This window comes from Nerophis ophidion, linkage group LG05, assembly GCF_033978795.1.
Source record: "Nerophis ophidion isolate RoL-2023_Sa linkage group LG05, RoL_Noph_v1.0, whole genome shotgun sequence".
Lineage (NCBI taxonomy): Eukaryota > Metazoa > Chordata > Actinopteri > Syngnathiformes > Syngnathidae > Nerophis > Nerophis ophidion.
In genome coordinates, this window is record NC_084615.1 from 71,903,906 (window position 1) to 71,921,108 (window position 17,203).

At 41.2% G+C, this 17,203-nt stretch overlaps 1 protein-coding gene and 1 long non-coding RNA gene across 4 annotated transcripts in view; one reads left to right on the top strand and one right to left on the bottom strand.

Annotated features, from left to right (window-relative positions):
• The first annotated feature begins 1,245 nt into the window (after nucleotides 1-1,245).
• Nucleotides 1,246-17,203, top strand: part of LOC133553579 (cationic amino acid transporter 2-like) — a 29,139-nt gene continuing 13,181 nt past the window's right edge. Inside the window, exons 1-5 of the mRNA XM_061901946.1 lie at nucleotides 1,246-1,360; nucleotides 1,956-2,030; nucleotides 12,877-13,303; nucleotides 15,549-15,704; nucleotides 15,782-15,947. Of these exons, the coding sequence (XP_061757930.1) occupies nucleotides 12,934-13,303; nucleotides 15,549-15,704; nucleotides 15,782-15,947 (692 nt within the window). The 5' untranslated portion in view covers nucleotides 1,246-1,360; nucleotides 1,956-2,030; nucleotides 12,877-12,933. The remainder of the gene's footprint in view (nucleotides 1,361-1,955; nucleotides 2,031-12,876; nucleotides 13,304-15,548; nucleotides 15,705-15,781; nucleotides 15,948-17,203) is intronic.
• The window catches only part of LOC133553582 (uncharacterized), a 124,297-nt gene continuing 108,597 nt past the window's right edge, over nucleotides 1,504-17,203 (bottom strand). For all 3 annotated transcript variants that reach the window (XR_009806954.1, XR_009806953.1, XR_009806952.1), the window contains 2 exons: nucleotides 15,522-15,710; nucleotides 1,504-1,807 (listed from right to left, as the gene is read on the bottom strand). This is a non-coding gene — a long non-coding RNA (uncharacterized LOC133553582). The remainder of the gene's footprint in view (nucleotides 1,808-15,521; nucleotides 15,711-17,203) is intronic.

A 17,203-nucleotide genomic window follows, 5' to 3' on the forward strand; every position in this document is an offset into this window, starting at 1 on the left:
ACACTCACACACACACACACACTTACACACACACACACACACACACACACACACACACACACACACACACACACACACACACACCTCACTGTGGGCCGGTAAGAAGTATCGTTTAGTATCTGATAGCGGTGTGTTCCACTGAAATATATTTTAGATACTCTATTATCCCATCCATCCATTTTCTACTGCTTATTCCCTTTTGGGGTCGCGGGGGGCGCGGGCGCCTATCTCAGCTACAATCGGGCGGAAGGCGGAGTACACCCTGGACAAGTCGCCACCTCATCACAGAACCTGATAATAGTTATTTATTTTTTTGACATTATCTGATTATCGGAATCGAAAAATAAAATGAGCTGCGATAACACACACACACACACACACACACACACACACACACACACCTCACTGTGGGCCGGTAAGAAGTATCGTTTAGTATCTGATAGCGGTGTGTTCCACTGAAATATATTTTAGATACTCTATTATCCCATCCATCCATTTTCTACTGGTTATTCCCTTTCGGGGTGGCGGGGGGCGCTGGCGCCTACCTCAGCTACAATCGGGCGGAAGGCGGTGTACACCCTGGACAAGTCGCCACCTCATCGCAGAACCTGATAATAGTTGTTTATTTATTTCACATTATCTGATTATCGGAATCGAGAAATAAAATGAGCTGCGCTAACACACGCACACACACACACACACACACACACACACACACACACACACACACACACACACACACACACACACACACACACACACACACACACACACCTCACTGTGGGCCGGTAAGAAGTATCGTTTAGTATCTGATAGCGGTGTGTGCACTGAAATATATTTTAGATACTCTATTATCCCATCCATCCATCCATTTCTACCGCTTATTCCCTTTCGGGGTTGCGGGGGGCGCTGGCGCCTATCTCAGCTACAATCGGGCGGAAGGCAGGGTACACCCTGGACAAGTCGCCACCTCATCGCAGGGCCAACACAGATAGACAGACAACATTCACACTCACATTCACACACTAGGGCCAATTTATCCCATTGGATACAAATTTGCCAGAAAAGCATTTTTGAGATTCTCCCAGGGATATTTTGTACACAATTGTGTGTCTTTGCAATAATAAGGACATTATGATCCAAACAAAGGCGCAAGAAAGCCTACTTTGTGAGTAATTCCGTAGAGTGGGAGGGTCTCACTGGCCGCTCTTGTGTGTATTGCAGTAAAAAAAGAAAAACCTAAAAAAAAAAAAACCCCAACAACATTCAATCATTCTTCCAAGTGCAACACTGTTGCTGCTGCCTCGTCTGGCTGTTTTGACCTCAACCAAGCCGCTCCTCGGAGGGGACGGAAGACAAGGTACGGTAAAATAAAAGGTCTATTTAGAGAATATCATCTGTTTGTTTTAATGAGCTTGATCGTGATCACTCCATTCTTTATCTTGTAAAATGATAATAATGAGCTGCACGTCACCTGTGCACTTGTTGTTAGTGCGCCTTATCTCTCCCGTGAAAAAAACCATATCTCAGCACATGACAAGGCCAAGTGTTGGATCTGGTCAAAGGTAGCCTTGATTGGTCCACACAGGCTGCTTTCCACTGGGCCTCGCGCCTGCCCTGCCGAGGTGGATGCCAGGAGGGATTAGGTGGGCTGAAATCCCCCCTGTTAGTGGATGAGGAAGTGAAAGCTACTTCTCATGTGAAGAAAATGTGCAGCAATGCATCAGCCATGAATGCTGCTTTGTCCTCCCGCGGGTCACTCATTGCCCTCTCAGGGCTGCTACGTTTGCCAGAGTCCCACCTTCAACTGTTCAGTGTTAAAAAAAACAAAAAAAATACGCTCAATAATCAAAGCCTTTTACAATGACACTGCACATCCACAACAGCATGTTATCTCTGTTATCTCTCAGCGTGTTATCAGTAAAATGCAATCCTTATTTGTTTGTGGTTGCAAGTTGATAGGCGTCACTGAAAGTAACCATCCCGACTATACCTGGAGATATCGTCTGACATGATCCCGCACTGGTGAGGTGAGTATTGATTCATTTTTTTTTATGTTGAATACCGGGACCTCGTAAAAGTAGAAGGAAGTTGCAAATGGTTGCGTAACAGTTGTGTTTGGCAATGCAATTTTAAACATGCACATTATATTGCATGATGGAATGTGATTACAGGGAATGATGGAATCTCTTAATTGTGAAATGGTGAGTCAGTTCAAATGCTGAATCAGGATTTTAATGCAAAACTAACTGCTTGTGTAACTTTTTCCCAAACAAAAAATAAAAATAAACACAAAGATGAAGATAGTAATAAAATGGATAAATAAAGAAATAATTTTATTGTAAAAATGTTAATAACAATTTTTCCATTTTAAATATCATTGTAGGAAGGGCTTCACGGTGGCAGAGGGGTTAGTGTGTCTGCCTCACAATACGAAGGTCCTGAGTAGTCAGGGTTCAATCCCAGGCTCGGGATCTTTCTGTGTGGAGTTTGCATGTTCTCCCCGTGAATGCGTGGGTTCCCTCCGGGTACTCTGGCTTCCTCCCACCTCCAAAGACATGCACCCGGGGATAGGTTGATTGGCAACACTAAATTGGCCCTAGTGTGTGAATGTGAGTGTGAATGTTGTCTGTCTATCTGTGTTGGCCCTGCGATGAGGTGGCGACTTGTCCAGGGTGTATCCCGCCTCCCGCCCGATTGTAGCTGAGATAGGCGCCAGCGCCCCCCGCGACCCCAAAAGGGAATAAACAATAGAAAATGGATGGATGGACGGATTGTAGGAAGTACAACTAAGTTGTGTGATGTCCTTTTTCATTGGAAAAAACAAAACCATATCAACAAATTTTTCTCAGGATTCAATTTTTTACCAAACTTTTCTAATATTATGATGCCAAACATTGTTTTCCGACGCATTATTCTGCAGAATCCAGTGCCCAAACAAAGAATCCCACGCGTTGGTAAATCAGTCACGTTTTTTTTTCAATCGTTGCAAAATAACACACCAAGGGGCCAAAGAAAGTTGCAAGTGCCAGCGCTTTGAGAAAAAAGTTGGTCAACACTATTGACTTCAAGAAAGAACAAAACTTTTTTCACACTTTTGAGACAAAGTTTATCATTTTATAACCAAACTTAAATTTAATTTGATGCATGTTTCGTACTAAAACTAATTCAAAGGGAAGAACGTTTTTTTTATATTTGAACCTAAATGGGGAAAAAAAGGAAATTGGATAAAATTGCTATGGTATGAAAAGGGGTAGGATTAAATAAGCTCTGCTTCTTCCTACTTTTTTCGGACGTGCTGTAAAGAAACACCTGGATATGTGTGAGGCTTTACATTGTATCGTATGCATGTTCAAAGTAAACTGAAACTGAACTGAACTGAACAATAAAGACACACACACACAAAAAAATAACGTGTCCTGAATTGCGCAGTTCATTGCAAATAAATACGTATTGTAGTTAGTTCAATATTGAATCATGGTCCCATGAAAACTTCTTAGAAACAACAAGATTTGGCATGTGAGATATTGCACGGGAGCAGTAATTGTTGATTTATTATTGCGACTACCAGCTGATATGTAGAATTTCCTACACAAGTAAAATATTGAATGTGTCGACATCTAAGAGTGATGGTGTGGACCAGGGGTCCCCAAACTTTTTGACTCGGGGGCCACAATGGGTTAAAAGAATATATATATATATATATATATATATATATATATATATATATATATATATATATATATATATATGTCTTGATTGGATTATCCAGAGAATAGTGCTCGATACCGTGGTAGAGCGCAATATGTAGGTGTGGGAAAAATCACAAGACTACTTCATCTCTACAGAACTGTTTCATGAGGGGTTCCCTCAATCATCCGGGGATTTTAATGGAAGCATTCACATACAATGGTTTATATAGGGCACAGAGTGGGTGGGTACAAGCAGGCGTAGGGTGTGGTGATTGGCTCATGTGTTACCTAGGAGGTGTTTCCGTCTGTGGCGGCATGTTGAAATGATTTCACTGCGCTTGTTGAGGGATGATAGATCTGGATGATATATAATAAACAGTTTCTCTTTTAAGCATAGGTTGCATCTTTTATTACCACTGTTGTAAGGTGTGCTGGATGCAAGAATTTGCCATGTTATTGAATATTCAACATTATTGTCTTTGAGGTTCCAAATGTGTTTGCTGAGTTCTGTAGAATTCCGCAAAGTCTGGTTTCTAAAGGAGGCGTTGTGATTATTCCATCTTGTTTTGAACACTCCTTCGGTTAATCCTACGTACGTGTCGGATGTGTTAATGTCCTTGCGTGTTACCTTTGCTTGGTAAACGACTAATGTCTGTAAGCACCCCCCGTTGAGAGGGCAATAAGGTTTCCTGCGACAGTTACATTCCTTATTCGTTTCAGAGTCGTTTAGTCTGGGGGTGGGCAGTCCTTTTGCAATTGCTTTGTTGTGGTTTGAAATGATTTGTTGTATGTTATTCATACAGCTGTAGCTCAATTTAATGTTGTTCTTGTTGAATATTTTTCTTAGGGTGTTGCCTTTGGGGAAGTGTTTGTCGATCAGAGTGAGGAACTTGCGGCCGATGTTGGTTGAGACGTTTTGGCTGAATGGCGGATTGTACCAGATGATGTTGTTTCGTTTTCTGCTCTTTTTTGGTTGGTTTCCTGGAGTGGGTTCATAGGTGAGGGTGAAGTTGTATCCGCTTTCATCAAGTGCTTTCTGGTACGGGGGGTTGTTTGGTCAAATTCAGCTTTGCTAGATGACAGCATTGATAGCCTTTTATTAATTCCAAAGGGTATTATATTCGTGTATATATATATATATATATATATATATATATATATATATATATATATATATATATATATATATATATTCGAGCGCATATTTAGACAATATGATTTGCCTGAGCGCTAGGAGACAAGGAGAGTAACAAGCGGTAGAAAATGGACTAGAAAGGACTCATTTAAAAAAAATTCATAATCATACAAAAATGAAAATAAAAATGTATTTAACAAAGGCAAATTATATTGCATTATATTGCGTTCGATATAGTGCGGTCCCATATAAAAAAAAAAAAAATTTCCTGCGGACCAGAGTTTGGACACTGCTTCTTCCTACTCCTTTACAGACATGCAGAATTGTACAAATGTAACCCATCCATCCATCCATTTTCTACCACTGGTCCACGTGATGTAAATCGTAGGAATGTCAAACTTAATGCAGTAGAGCAGGGGTCACCAACCTTTTTGAAACCAAGAGCTACTTATTGGGTACTGATTAATACGAAGGGCTACCAGTTTGATACACACTTAAATAAATTGCCAGAAATAGCCAATTTGCTCAATTTACCTTTAACTCTATGTTATTATTAATAATTAATGATATTTATCTTTGTGGATACACTGATCATCTTAATGATTTCTCACAATAAATATAGATTTTTGATGACATGTTTTAAATAGGTTAAAATCCAATCTGCACTTTGTTAGAATACATAAAAAACTGAACCAAGCTATATTTCTAACAAAGACAAATCATTATTTCTTCTAGATTTTCCAGAACAAAAATTTTAAAAGAAATTCAAAAGACTTTGAAATAAGATTTAAATTTGATTCTCCAGATTTTCTAGATTTGCCAGAATATTTTTTATTTATTTTGATCATAAGTTTGGAGAAATATTTCACAAATAATCTCAGTGGAAAGAACAGAAGTTAAAATGAAGAATTAAATTGAAATGTATTTATTATTCTTCACAATAAAAAAATAAAAAAAACTTGAACATTGATTTAAATTGTCAGGAAAGAAGAGGAAGGAATTTAAAAGGTAAAAAGGTATATGTGTTTAAAAATCCTAAAATAATTTTTAAGGTTGTATTTTTTTGTCTAAAATTGTCTTTCTGAAACTTATAAGAAACAAAAGTAAAAAAAAAAAAGAATTTATTCAAACTAGTGAAGACCAAGTCATTAAAATATTTTTGGGGGATTTTCAAATTCTATTTGAGTTTTGTCTCTCTTAGAATTAAAAATGTCGAGCAAAGCGAGACCAGCTTGCTCGTAAATAAATACAATTAAAAAAAATAGAGGCAGCTCACAAGTGCTACTATTTCAGCTATTTTTAAAACAGGCCAGCGGGCGACTCATCTGGTCCTTGCAGGCTACCTGGTGCCCGCGGGCACTGAGTTGGTGACCCCTGCATTAGAGCATGCGAATAATCACAAAAAATGACCGGAATAATTGTGTACAAACGCAGATTAAAGGCGCAATTTATTTTGAGAGCAGATGCTTCTTTGAACTTTAAGGCAGATGGTTACATAAAAGGTCAGTGATCACGTCAAAGATGAGCGAGGAGACTCCGACTGTGCTCGATGGTTAATTTCACTTCAAAATACACCCTGACGGTCCTTAAGATAAAACTGTTTGGGGAGAATAAATGACGTGCATTCAGAGTGAAACATAAAAAAGAAGAAAAAGCTGGATGATATTACGACAATAACATTGCATTTGTGTCTAAATATTGGTCTGCGTTTTAAATTTTAGTAAGTAATTTACTGCGATTAATCGCGATTAGTCACAATGTAAACATGTGAAAAATCAGATGAAAAATTTTATTATTTGGCATCACTAGTAATTTGTTAAGCATATTTGAAAAAACTAATTATACCAAAAGCCAAAATGAATCAATAACATTGCATTTGTGCTTTTAAAAGTAAACTCAAAGTTCGATATAGTGCGGTCGCATATAATGCAACGTTGTATATAACGCAATTGTGCCGTGGACCTCGAATTTTCACCCGTTAACATCACAAAGTCAATCGCGTTGTTTTTCAGCAAATTATTGCATATTCACAAACTTACAAAGTACATCTTTATGAAAGTCTCCAAAAAGAAGCAATTGAAAAAAAAACAATTCAAAAATTGTTAAATTAAATTATGTCCAAACCTATACTGGTAGATAGTGCCCGCGCTATTCTGTGACGAGCAGGCACTATCCCCCATTCATGTCACGTCATATGGAGGCACTATCCACCAGTCATGTCACGTCATGTGGAGGCACTATCCACCAGTCATGTCACGTTATATGGAGGCACTATCCACCAGTTATGTCACGTTATATGGAGGCACTATCCACCAGTTATGTCACGTTATATGGAGGCACTATCCACCAGTCATGTCACGTTATATGGAGGCCCTATCCACCAGTTATGTCACGTTATATGGAGGCACTATCCCCCATTCATGTCACGTTATACGGAGGCACTATCCCCCAGTCATGTCACGTTATATGGAGGCACTATCCACCAGTCATGTCACGTTATATGGAGGCACTATGCACCAGTCATGTCAGGTTATATGGAGGCACTATCCACCAGTCATGTCACGTTATATGGAGGCACTATCCACCAGTCATGTCACGTTATATGGAGGCACTATCCACCAGTTATGTCACGTTATATGGAGGCACTATCCACCATTCATGTCACGTCAAATGGAGGCACTATCCACCAGTCATCTCACGTTATATGGAGGCACTATCCACCAGTCATGTCACGTTATATGGAGGCACTATCCACCAGTCATGTCACGTCATATGGAGGCACTATCCACCAGTCATGTCACGTTATATGGAGGCACTATCCACCAGTTATGTCACGTTATATGGAGGCACTATCCCCCATTCATGTCACGTTATACGGAGGCACTATCCCCCAGTCATGTCACGTTATATGGAGGCAATATCCACCAGTCATGTCACGTTATATGGAGGCACTATGCACCAGTCATGTCAGGTTATATGGAGGCACTATCCACCAGTCATGTCACGTTATATGGAGGCACTATCCACCAGTCATGTCACGTTATATGGAGGCACTATCCACCAGTTATGTCACGTTATATGGAGGCACTATCCACCATTCATGTCACGTCATATGGAGGCACTATCCACCATTCATGTCACGTCATATGGAGGCACTATCCACCAGTCATGTCACGTTATATGGAGGCACTATCCACCATTCACGTCACATCACATAGAGGCACTATCCACCAGTCATGTCACGTTATATGGAGGCACTATCCAACAGTCATGTCACGTTATATGGAGGCACTATCCACCAGTCATGTCACGTTATATGGAGGCACTATCCACCATTCACGTCACATCACATAGAGGCACTATCCACCATTCATGTCACGTCACATGGAGGCACTATCCACCAGTCATGTCACGTCATATGGAGGCACTATCCACCAGTCATGTCACGTTATATGGAGGCACTATCCACCATTCATGTCACGTCATATGGAGGCACTATCCACCAGTCATGTCACGTTATATGGAGGCATTATCCACCAGTCATGTCACGTCATATGGAGGCACTATCCACCAGTAATGTCACGTTATATGGAGGCACTATCCACCAGTCATGTCACGTTATATGGAGGCACTATCCACCATTCACGTCACATCACATAGAGGCACTATCCACCAGTCATGTCACGTTATATGGAGGCACTATCCACCATTCAAGTCACGTCATATGGAGGCACTATCCACAAGTCATGTCACGTTATATGGAGGCACTATCAACCAGTCATGTCACGTTATATGGAGGCACTATCCACCAGTCATGTCACGTTATATGGAGGCACTATCCACCATTCATGTCATGTCATATGGAGGCACTATCCACCAGTCAGGTCACGTCAGATGGAGGCACTATCCACCAGTCATGTCACGTTGTATGGAGGCACTATCCACCATTCACGTCACATTGCATAGAGGCACTATCCACCAGTCATGTCATGTTATATGGAGGCACTATCCACCAGTCATGTCACGTTATATGGAGGCACTATCCACCAGTCATGTCACGTTATATGGAGGCACTATCCACCAGTCACGTCACGTTATATGGAGGCACTATCCACCAGTTATGTCACGTTATATGGAGGCACTATCCACCAGTCATGTCACGTTATATGGAGGCACTATCCACCAGTCATGTCACGTCATATGGAGGCACTATCCACCAGTCATGTCACGTTATATGGAGGCACTATCCACCATTCACGTCACATCACATAGAGGCACTATCCACCATTCATGTCACGTCACATGGAGGCACTATCCACCAGTCATGTCACGTCATATGGAGGCACTATCCACCAGTCATGTCACGTTATATGGAGGCACTATCCACCATTCATGTCACGTCATATGGAGGCACTATCCACCAGTCATGTCACGTTATATGGAGGCATTATCCACCAGTCATGTCACGTTATATGGAGGCACTATCCACCAGTCATGTCACGTTATATGGAGGCACTATCCACCATTCATGTCACGTTATATGGAGGCACTATCCACCAGTCATGTCACGTTATATGGAGGCACTATCAACCAGTCATGTCACGTCATATGGAGGCACTATCCACCAGTCATGTCACGTTACATGGAGGCACTATCCACCAGTCATGTCACATTATATGGAGGCACTATCCACCATTCACGTCACATCACATAGAGGCACTATCCACCATTCATGTCACGTCACATAGAGGCACTATCCACCAGTCATGTCACATTATATGGAGGCACTATCCACCATTCACGTCACATCACATAGAGGCACTATCCACCATTCATGTCACGTCACATGGAGGCACTATCCACCAGTCATGTCACATTATATGGAGGCACTATCCACCATTCACATCACATCACATAGAGGCACTATCCACCAGTCACGTCACGTCACATGGAGGCACTATCCACCAGTCATGTCACATGGAGGCACTATCCACCAAGCAGGTTTAGGGAGCCAAGCTACACGCTTAAAAGATAAGGATTTGTAGATAAATCAATCTCAGGAATAACAAGATCTGCAATTTATGAACCCAAACGACCGTGAGTGTAACGCAACCAATTCCATCCATCCATTTTGTACCGCTTATTCCCTTTCGGGGTCGCGGGGGGCGCTGGCGCCTATCTCAGCTACAATCGGGCGGAAGGCGGGGTACACCCTGGACAAGTCGCCACCTCATCGCAGACGCAACCAATTTACTGTGATTAATTGTGATTAGTCAGTAGAGGTGTGGGAAAAAATCGACTCCAATTTGAATCGCGATTCTCACGTTGTGCGATTCAGAATCGATTCTCATTTATAAAAAATCAAAAAAAAATTTAAATGTATGTATTTATTTATTTACTTTATTTTTTAATTAATCAATCCAACAAAACAATACACAGCAGTACCATAACAATGCAATCCAATTCCAAAACCAAACCTGACCCAGCAACACTCAGAATGCAATAAACAGAGCAATTGAGAGGAGACACAAACAAGACACAGAACAAACCAAAAGTAGTGAAACAAAAATGATTATCAACAATATTAGTTATAATTTCAGCATAGCAGTGATTAAAAATCCCTCATTGACATTATCAGTAGACATTTATAAAAATAAAAAAAAAGAACAATAGTGTCACAGTGGCTTACACTTGCATCGCATCTCAGAAGCTTGACAACACACTGTGTCCAATGTTTTCACAAAGATAAAATAAGTCATATTTTTGGTTCACTTAATAGTTAAAACAAATTTACATTATTGCAATCAGTTGATAAAACATTGTCCTTTACAATTATAAAAGCTTTTTACAAAAATCTACTACTCTGCTAGCATGTCAGCAGACTGGGGTAGATCCTGCTGAAATCCTATGTATTGAATGAATACAGAATCGTTTTGAATCGGGAAAAAATCGTTTCTGAATCGAGAATCGTGTTGAATTGGAAAAAAAAATCGATTTTGAATCGAATCGTGGGACACCCAAAGATTCACAGCCCTATTAGTCAGTATGTTAAAGCAGTGGTTCTCAAATGGGGGTACGCGTACCCCTGGGGGTACTTGAAGGTATGCCAAGGGGTACGTGGGATTTTAAAAAATATTCTAAAAATAGCAAGAATTCAAAAATCCTTTATTGATTGATTGATTGATTGAAACTTTTATTAGTAGATTGCACAGTACAGTACATATTCCGTACAATTGACCACTAAATGGTAACACCCGAATACTAATAAGTTTCTCAACTTGTTTAAGTCAGGGTCCACGTTAATCAATACATGGTAAATATATACTTCAACAAAATATGAATGTAAGTCAATCAATCAATCAATCAATCAATGTTTATGTATATAGCCCTAAATCACAAATGTCTCAAAGGACTGCACAAACCATTACGACTACAACATCCTCGGAAGAACCCACAAAAGGGCAAGGAAAACTCACACCCACACAATAAGCAGTGAAAAGAAATGCAACAATGCAATATTCAGCCCCAAGTGGAGGAGTTCAAGTACCTAGGAGTCTTGTTCGCGAGTGGGGGAAGAGTGGATCGTGAGATCGACAGGCGGATCGGTGTGGCGTCTTCAGTAATGCGGACGTTGTACCGATCCGTTGTGGTGAAGAAGGAGCTGAGCCGGAAGGCAAAGCTCTCAATTTACCGGTCGATCTACGTTCCCATCCTCACCTATGGTCATGAGCTTTGGGTCATGACCGAAAGGATAAGATCACGGGTACAAGCGGCCGAAATGAGTTTCCTCCGCCGTGTGGCGGGGCTCTCCCTTAGAGATAGGGTGAGAAGCTCTGCCATCCGGGAGGAACTCAAAGTAAAGCCGCTGCTCCTTCACATCGAGAGGAGCCAGATGAGGTGGTTCGGGCATCTGGTCAGGATGCCACCCGAACGCCTCCCTAGGGAGGTGTTTAGGGCACGTCCAACCGGTAGGAGGCCACGGGGAAGACCCAGGACACGTTGGGAAGACTATGTCTCCCGGCTGGCCTGGGAACGCCTCGGGATCCCCCGGGAAGAGCTAGACGAAGTGGCTGGGGAGAGGGAAGTCTGGGCTTCCCTGCTTAGGCTGTTTCCCCCGCGACCCGACCTCGGATAAGCTGAAGATGATGGATGGATGGATATTCAGTGTTGACAGCTAGATTTTTTGTGGACATCTTCCATAAATATTGATGTTAAAGATTTCTTTTTTTGAGAAGAAATGTTTGGAATTAAGTTCATGAATCCAGATGGATCTCTATTACAATCCCCAAAAAGGGCACTTAAGTTGATGTGTAGAAATCTTTATTTATAAATGAATCACTTCTTTATTTTTCAACAAGTTTGTTTTCAATAACAGTTCAAGAAAGACCACTACAAATGAGCAATATTTTGCACTGTTATACAATTTAACAAATCAGAAAGTGATGACATAGTGCTGTATTTTTACTTCTTTATCTCTTTTTTTCAACCAAAAATGCTTTGTTCTGATTAGGGGGTACTTGAATTAAAAAAAATGTTCACAGGGCGTTACATCACTGAAAAAAGGTTGAGAACCACTGTGTTAAAGTGTGACTTATCTGGTGAACATTTTTTTATTGTTTGACAGCGTGTTTCAAACAAAGAATCATACCAAATACCAAAATGAATCAATAACGTTGCACTTGTGTCAAAATATCGGGGTCTTTTTGAATGTAACTAGCAATTTAGTGCGATTAATCGCGATTGCTTGTATTCTTCCTCATATATTGTACTCTAATTTGTCATTTCCTTTCATTATGTTCAAATCTGATTATGATTATTGTCTGTCTTCAACAATAGGCCATCGTGGTTTTGCTGCTTTATGTCAGACATTGTCCTACAAAGAGTATAGTACTTCATAATACGATATGAATGTCCTCTGTTAAAGTCCTCTCCTGCAGAACTGACCTGACAATTATTCACTGACACGTTGAACGATCCGCCCTTCCTACACCTACCCTCTCCCCTCTCTACATCCTCCACTCACTCCCTACCTCCTTGCGTGACATCCAGCGGCGATCCCACCTGTGTCTTCTTCTCCCTGGTTTCTGCGTACCTGAGCCTAAAAGCATGGCCTGCGCCACCCTGAAGTCGCTTTTGGCCAGCCTGTCCCAGAGGAAGCCCCTCGAGCCGGAAGGGGAGCAGTCTACTTTTAAACGATGCCTGACCACCCTAGACCTGGTGGCCCTCGGCGTGGGCAGCACCCTGGGGGCCGGCGTCTACGTCCTCTCTGGAGAAGTGGCCAGAGAAACGTCCGGGCCGAGCATCATCCTCTCGTTCTTCATCGCCGCCCTGGCGTCCATATTCGCCGGGCTTTGCTACGCGGAGTTTGGGTCCAGAGTTCCTAAAACTGGCTCGGCGTACCTCTACAGCTATGTGACGGTTGGGGAGCTGCTGGCTTTTATCACCGGGTGGAACCTGCTTCTCTCCTATGTCATAGGCAAGTACTCTGCATCTTTTTATAGCAGTGTCGTGCCGTGAACTAAACACCAGGTGTGGCAAATATACTTATTTTTCTTTTTACTTAAATCCATATGTGCAGCTCTAGTCATTGTTGATTTAGGTTGCACATTAGAGTTAGAGGGGGGAAAAAAGGGAGTTATTCGCTTTCATAAAAACGTTATCATAATGATATTATGATATGAAAAATGGGTCCAAAAACTATTTGATAAAGTTGTTATTTAATACTTTTTGGTCCCATTTGCTTTTAACAAAATAAATCAAATATTATGAGTGTATTTTACCTTTCTGTATTTGTATCTGAAGCAGCAATAGCTATCCATTGTATGATCGCATTCATTTTGTCTTAAAGTCCAGTTTAGAGAAGTATTTCATCTTGGATACAGGATATAATCCTCCATATTGGCAGAAACATTCATTTAATTCAATTTCATTCCAAGAAATTAAACAATATTTTTGCATCCGACAAAAAACACCCACAAATGCTGGCTTACTTTAATAAAAATGCCATGTTTGTTATAAATACAGTAAATAAATGCTGGCTTCCGCTGGAGAGACCTGTGTCTGTTAGCTTGAGCGCCCCTACTTCTCCCAGTGTGGCGAATCAGAGTACTGCAATATATCGCCCCCTAACTTGAGGCAGAGGTACTTGCTGCCTCAAGACCTGCCTTTTCCACGTGGCAACAAGCATGCGTCCACTCGCACGCACCCAATACACACTGTGTGTAGCCGTGGAGGCACCGCCTGTGTCTGCCTCACTTCTCATACACTGCATTGTTTTAATCAGGAAACATGGAAATTCCGTGATTTTGACCAGGAAAATTATCAAAATGTACAGGAACCACACCAAAATCACATAGAAAGCATAAACCAAAAGAGAAATATTAAAACTTATTTTATTTTATTACTTTGTTTTGTAACATTTCATGGTTAAGCCACCTGGTGGCAGGTGAGGCAGTGCCTCGATTGCCTCCCCTGACAGCACGTCACTGTTTTATACCAATTAGCAGTTTAATTGTCTGCGATCTGTCATGTTGTCTACTTTCCTACAGTGGGGCAAAAACGTATTTAGTCAGCCACCGATTGTGCAAGTTCTCCCACTTAAAATGATGACAGAGGTCTGTAATTTTCATCATAGGTACACTTCAACTCTGAGAGACAGAATGTGAAAAAAAAATCCAGGGATTCAGATTGTAGGAATTTTAAAGAATTTATTTGTAAATTATGGTGGAAAATAAGTATTTGGTCAACAATTCAAAGCTCTCACTGATGGAAGGAGGTTTTCGCTCAAAATCTCACGATACATGGCCCCATTCATTCTTTCCTTAACACGGATCAATCGTCCTGTCCCCTTAGCAGAAAAACAGCCCCAAAGCATGATGTTTCCACCCCCATGCTTCACAGTAGGTGTGGTGTTCTTGGGATGCAACACAGTATTCTTCTTCCTCCAAACACGACGAGTTGAGTTTATACCAAAATGGATACATGGATGATACAGCAGAGGATTGGGAGAATTTCATGTGGTCAGATGAAACCAAAATAGAACTTTTTGGTATAAACTCAACTTTTCGTGTTTGGAGGAAGAAGAATACTGAGTTGCATCCCAAGAGCACCATACCTACCGTGAAGCATGGGGGTGGAAACATCATGCTTTGGGGCGGTTTTTCTGCTAAGGGGACAGGACGATTGATCCGTGTTAAGGAAAGAATGAATGGGGCCATGTATCGTGAGATTTTGAGCCAAAACCTCCTTCAATCAGTGAGAGCTTTGAATGGTTGACCAAATACTTATTTTCCACCAAAATTAACGGATAAATTATTTAAAATACTTACAATGTGAATTCCTGGATTTTTTTTTTCACATTCTGTCTCTCACAGTTAAAGTGTACCTATGATGAAAATTACAGACCTCTGTCATCATTTTAAGTGGGAGAACTTGCACATTCAGTGGCTGACTAAATACTTTTTTGCCCCACTGTATGCAACACATTTTGCGGTAAGACAGCACAGAACATAAATGATCAACCATCAACATCATGTGACTTTTCACCTGCTGTAGAAGCAGATTCTTCAAAGGGGACACGTCACATATGACAGCCATGTAAATAGGACCATAAAACCTAAAGTCTAAAGTGTAGCGGATGGCAGGGCGGGAAATCATCTTTTTGTTTTTATGACGGCAGTTACACGGTAACTCACTTTATTGCCTTTGTCAACTTTCTGCAGGGACGTCCAGCGTTGCGCTCGCATGGAGCGGGACCTTTGATGACCTCCTCGGGGGTGTCATGTCCAAATTTTTCGAAGAATACGCAGCCATGGGGCTTCCAGGCTTGGCCCCCTACCCAGATGTGTTTGCAGCTTCTCTCATTATGCTCTTATCTGGTAATACTGAGGAAAAAACAACATGTTGTTCCAGTCAGGTTTTTATCATGTTTTTTTTTGTTTTTTGTTTTTTACAGGTGTACTCTCCTTCGGGGTCAAAGAGTCAACCACAATCAACAAGGTTTTCACTGGGGTCAACATTGTGGTGCTGGTCTTCGTGGCCATCTCGGGCTTCATCAAGGGAGACATCTCAAACTGGCGAATCAGTGAAGAGATGGTGCTCAACGCCTCGGCGACAGTCAAGTAATTTCAAAAAGAAGCACGATGCTGTCTCTGTTTGGATGCATGCTGCAGATAAACTACCATCGCCTTGCAGATTACAGTACAGCAGGGGTAGTCAACTACCGGATATTCCAGACTAAGACGCACTTTAAATAATTTTTTTCCCTCAAAAATCGAAAGTCTGCCTTATAACACGGTGCGCCTAATGTACGGAATAATTCTGGTTTTGCTTACCGACCTCAAACCTATTTTATTTGATACGAAAGTGTGACCAGTAGATGGCAGTCAAACATAAGAGATACGCGTAGACTGCAACTTGATGGCAGTCACGGACAAGAGAAACGTGTAGACTGCAATATGACCGAAGTAAACAACACCAGCATTTTATATGTTTTGTTGAAAATATAGAACATTACACACGGCACTCAAAAATCTATCAAAACGTTTTAGTATGACTCCAGTAAGCTATGAAGTTGCACAGCCTGATGGATTGTACTGTGCTTCAATGTACGAGTATCATTATGGTGTGTGTATAAGGTAAGACATTTTTTGGCGTTTTGTTTCCTAATATTATGCAAAAGCAATTTTTCTTACCTTCTGGTACCTGCTGATCTGTATTTGGGATCTGCATAAATCCTGAAAAATTGCATGCGTCCGCCTTTGTAGTCCGTCGTCAATAAGCTACTTCTTTTTCTCTATCTTGTTATGGGACATTCATCCTCCGCTGTTGCTATTTCTAATATAGTGTAAAGTTCTTACTTATATCTGTCAGTAAACTCACCATAAAAGCGCTAAAACATACCGGTGTAGTGACTTAACATTATTCATCCAAGGAACTTTAGTTATTTGAGAGTTCCGGTCGGACGATTTTTCACGGGACACATTTCCGGCGTTGATATTGTTATACTAGTGAGCCACGGATGAAAAGATGCTGCTCCGTTAATGATTTAAGTCAAGTCTGAATGTCATTAAAACAGTTAGCTCCATCTTTTGACACTTCTTCCACTCCCGTCCTTGCACGCTACACCGCTACAGCAAAGATGACGGGGAAGACGCTGTCAAAGGTGAGCCAAGTAAATAAGACCGGCCACAAAACAGCGCATCCTGAAGCGACTGACAGAAAGCGGCTTGAGGATGATCTGTAAAACATCATCTATGCCAGGGGTGCCCACACTTTTTCTGCAGGCGAGCTACTTTTCAATTGACCAACTCGAGGGGATCTACCTCATTTATAGATACCATTTATATTTATTTATTTATGAAAGAGACATTTTTGT